At 44.0% G+C, this 4,846-nt stretch overlaps 1 protein-coding gene across 1 annotated transcript in view; it reads right to left on the bottom strand.

The window, feature by feature from the left end:
- Nucleotides 1–4,846, bottom strand: part of Rxfp1 (relaxin/insulin like family peptide receptor 1) — a 119,549-nt gene that overhangs the window by 12,875 nt on the left and 101,828 nt on the right. The window contains 3 exon segments of the mRNA XM_023723671.1: nucleotides 939–1,111; nucleotides 1,373–1,444; nucleotides 2,810–2,881. Of these exon segments, the coding sequence (XP_023579439.1) occupies nucleotides 939–1,111; nucleotides 1,373–1,444; nucleotides 2,810–2,881 (317 nt within the window).

Here is a 4,846-nt window from a genome sequence, read left to right on the forward strand (position 1 = left end):
AATATCATTCTCATAAACTTGATTTCATTCTGAAAGAATGTGTGGGTGGGAGTGGCAGATAAGCGCAAGGAAGACAGCAGCAGGATGTGCCTGCTTGCGTCACTGTTACCTTGTGAAAGGTGAACGAGTCCATCTCATTAAACTACAGGTGATCAGAGCTCAGCCTATAAACGCACTGCTGTGGGGGCCTGCGGAAAGACTGGGTTGCTTTTTGCCTTTATTTCATGTATCTTAGACTGAAATTTTGCTAACATCAATAGATGATGGGAGTCCTGTGCTTTTAGCTCGTCTGCTACCCGCAGTCATCCTGCTAGTGACAGCTTTTGTTGAGGAACAACTTTCCACCCACTGCTTGATTTATCTCACTCAGCTTTATGGCCTGCATGTGTGTCTGTTTTCCTACAAATGACCCTGATTTGTCCTTCTTTATGGCTGAGTAGTAGTCCACTGTGTAAGCAGGTCACACTCTCCATGTACTCTTATTGCAAGCTTTCAGCAAGCCCAGGGGTGGCACGTTATTACTGCAATCCACCCAGAACACCGGGAGGCTGGGCAGAGGGGTGGAAAGTCGCAGCAGCTTGGGAGACCTTGTCTCAAAAACAAAACAAAATGGCTTGGGTGTAGCTTGGTGTGAAGGCCGTGGTCTCATTTCCTGCTAGAGCGAGGCTATTTCTTTCTTTCTTTTCTTTTTGTTTTGTATTTTAGGAAAGGCTCTAAAGGGTGTTCAGGGTCTCACTACTAGATTGGATTCAGGAGCGACCCACCTGTCTACAGCCTCCTACGAGCTGGGATTATAGGCACGCGCCACCATGCCCAGTCTCAAAACGGGGCTATTTCTTACAACACTAATATTTCCTGATATTCAAAAATTTATGAAATTCTACTAGAAGGCAGAAAATTAAAATTGTCTGCCCACGTCACTGTTCTAAGAGTTGTACTGAACCTGTTTGGGCTGTTGGAAGGGAATCCCTGGCTGATGGCATAAGCCACAGACAGGCATTCCTCACAGGTCTGGAGGCTGGAGCCTGAAACACAGCTGCCCAAGATGTGGCAGCCTCTGGGGTCCTGCCCTGTGGTTTGCTGAGGACGGCCACCTTCCTCCAGGGTTCCTCTGTGGTGGATGGGTAAAGCTGGCCGGAGGGCTCTGGAGGGCCCGGGTCCTACTCAGAAAGGCCCTGTCCTCACGACCCATCACCTCCCCGCTGCACTTCCTCACCCTGCCACCCTAAGCAAGGGCCACGCGCATTCTCAGTGGGTGGCAAGCAGACCGAGAGAAAATGTGGATGAGATGGATGGGCCGCACGTGTCCTATGGCCACACATGTGGCAAGGTCAGCATGAACGGCGGGGCAGAGAAGGCAGCGCCTACTTACATGTGCGAGAGATTCCCCAGAGGGTTGAACATCCTTTGCTGGATATTTGCAATTTCAATTCCTTCTAGGCTGCTAAAGTACCAAATTAACAATCAATAAAAGGAACATGCTATATGTGAAATAATAAAATAACTTTCCTTGAGGGAAAACTTCATAAAATGCTTTTCGATAACATTTATCTAGATGGAGTGCTCACGCCCGGCACTGGCGGCCTCCCCACTCCCTTTGTCCTTGTGCGATGCGCAAGCATCTCTCCCCTTCGGGATGTTCGGCTCCTCACGTCAAGGCACAAGTCAGAACGCACAGTGAAAAGTACTCAGTACGTATTTGTGGGGTGAGTGGATGAGTAATACCTTGGGACGTCACGACCATAGCAGAGTTTTACGTATCTTAAACTTCTCTAATCATTTTAAGTAAATTGTTTAATAAAATGAAATTTTGTTGAGAGAACTTTGAAATTAGATGAACTGAAACTTTTATCTTTTTAAAGATAAGCCTTAGACCACTAAAATGTCTTTATTCAAGTGAGTCTTGGGTTTCATAATACTGCATTTCAAGGTAAAAATGCCTCTAAGGAAAGCACAACACCGCAAAACTAATGGAGTCGTGAATATGCACAGTGACAACGTAAGTCCTGGGGAAGCCCCGAAAGACAGAAAATAACAATATTATTATTTGTTTAGTTTGTTAACATATAATATTAGCCAGGCCTGGGGGTGAACGCCTATAATCCCGGCACTCGGGAGGCTGAGGCAAGAGGACTGCTTTGAGTTTAAGGCTGGCCTGGGCTACAGAGTGAGCTCAAGACCAGCCTGAACTGCATAGCTGGACCCTGTCTCGAAAAGACAAAAACAAACACACAAACATGCAAAGGAAAAGCATGTGAGATGACAGTGGTAGTTGCTTACTTACAGGTCATCAAAAACACCTGTCTTGCTTGTTTTTGTGAATCTTGACTAATCTTTCTGTGAATCTTAACTAATGTCTTGGAAAGAAAGATTCTGATTTGAAAGCCTATAAAAAGTATTCATTGCTGGATTTGTAGCCCTCCCCCGTCCCTCCCTCTTGCCCTCCCTCCCTTTCTTCCTTTCTCCCTTCTTCCCTCCCTGTCCCTCTGCCTCTTTGCCTCCCTCCCCCCACTCTCTGTCTCCCTGTTCTCCCTTTCCCTTTTTTCTTTCTTCTTTTCTAGTATTGGTGATTGGAGCCAGGACCTCAGGTATGTTAGCTGAAAAACATATGTTAAACTATGTTAAACATATGTTATGGTTAAAAATACGTTTTTTTAAACAGAATCTCCTTATATAAACCAGGCTGGCCTCAAACACGAGATCTTCCCACCTCAGCCTCTTGTAGGAGAATTTATAGGCAAGTGTGACAATGGCTGGCCTGGAACAATAAAAATATTAGCACAGAATTACCCTATCCATGTATACTTACAGAGACTTTAGCTTGACAAGACAATCAAACTGATTTGCTTGAATTTTCCGGATTGGATTGTAGGAAATGTTCCTGTTTTTTTAGGAAGAAGAAATAGATCATTTTGAATTAATTTGAAACATTTATTTAAACAGCATACCATTTTTAGCTATGCATTTAACTCAAAATATATTCAAGATGTGTCAGCCCCGGCATGAAAACTACTGGAATGAAACACTCAGGGACAACGCTTCATGACACTGGTGCTGGTGACAATGGTGAGACACTTATCCCCAAAATCTATGCAACAAGAAATGGAAGTGGGAGTGTGGGACCCAATTAAACTAAAGAAGAAAGCTCTGCACCATGAAGGGAAAGTCAGCAGGGTGAAAAGACAATCCACGCAGCAGGAGGACAGGCTTTCAAAACACATATTTGAAGGGCTGGGGAGATGGCTCAGTAGAATAAGCACCCGCCTGGCAAGTGCAAGGTCCTGAGTTCAATCCCCAGTACCACAAAAACAAAAAACATAGTTGAGTAGGTGTTATTATTTAAAATGTATAAATAATTCAAACAGCTGGAGGTAATCTGGTTACGAGTGGGGGAGGGAAGGATCCGGATAGACATTACTCAAAAGAAGACACACAGATGTAACAGACATATTACAAATGGTTGATATCATTCATCATCGAAGCAATGCAAGTCAAAGACCACAGTTAGAGATCACCTCCCACAGTGACAATGGCTTTGTGACAAAGCTGAGTGGGACCAAGTCCTAGTGAAGACATTCAGAAAAGAAAATGCTATGAGATTATTTATAGGGAATAGTGTGGAGGTTGATAAAAATATAAAGACACATTTCTCACATGATTTTGAGCAACCCCACTATTGGAAACAAAACAACATAGATAAAAGTAAAATTGTAACTTTATTTACAGTGAGAGAATGTCTGAATCTTTCACCTCCGTCTGCATCGTCCACCTGCTTCCCAGAGTTTGGTAGGGGTACTAGGGACTGGCCCGAGAGCCTCTGCACCGAGCTACATCTGAGCCTTTGGGGGATTTTGAGACAGGGTTTTGCTGATTTGTTACATTGTCTAGGCTGGCTTTAAACTGACAATCCTACCTCAACTAGTCAGAGTGCTTACAGGTGTGTGTTATCACGTCAGACCAAAGTTCTATTTTTAAGAAATTTTCTCAGGCTTAGACATTAAGTGTCCATGTATTCATGTGTGTGTGCATTGTGTATGTGTGCACATGTGTGCATAGGTGTGTACATGTGTGCATGTGTGTGTACATGTGTGCATGTGTGTGTGTACACAGGGAAGACACTTCTGAGGGAGCTTGGTAATAGAAAGAAGGAAAGGAAGAATGATGATGAACAGAACAAGCCAACTAGGAAGAGAGAGAAGTGGCCTCACATGACCAAAGCAGGCCTAAACCCCACAGCTAGCATATGCATGGCATATTCATGGGGAGAGACCAAAACACCCCTAACGTCAGGCTGGATGCTTTTCCATTTCTGCTCCATACAGTGTAGGACATTCTAGCTGGAGCAATTAGAGATGAAAGAGAAAGGCACCCACATTGGAGGAGAGGAAAAATTATTTCCTTTCAGATATTGTAGTCCTATGTGTCAAAACCCCTAAGGATTTAACAAAAAATGATAGGATTAATAAATCCAGAAATGCTACTGAACAGAAAAATTCCTTGTATTTCTATACAGGACAACCAGTGGAAAACAATTACACTTACAATAATACTTAGAAGAAACTACTTAAATTAGCACTAAACAAGGAAGATGAAAAATATGTGCACTGGAAATTATGAATTACTACTGGAAGAAATCAGAAAAGCCATGTGCTGTGGTTCAATGTCCACACCAGGAACCAGACTGAAATTCACCATTGTGACAGTGCAAAAAGGCTGAAAACTAGGAGCAATGGGGCCGCCACGGCTTGGACTAGTGCTTCTACTGCAGGTGTGGGCTCCCGGGGGAAGGGTCAGAAGCCCAACCTGCCGGCTTCCGTCCAGCACCTCCTGCCTGGCGATGCCGTTC

This window comes from Octodon degus, unplaced genomic scaffold (assembly GCF_000260255.1).
Source record: "Octodon degus isolate 3935 unplaced genomic scaffold, OctDeg1.0 scaffold00101, whole genome shotgun sequence".
Lineage (NCBI taxonomy): Eukaryota > Metazoa > Chordata > Mammalia > Rodentia > Octodontidae > Octodon > Octodon degus.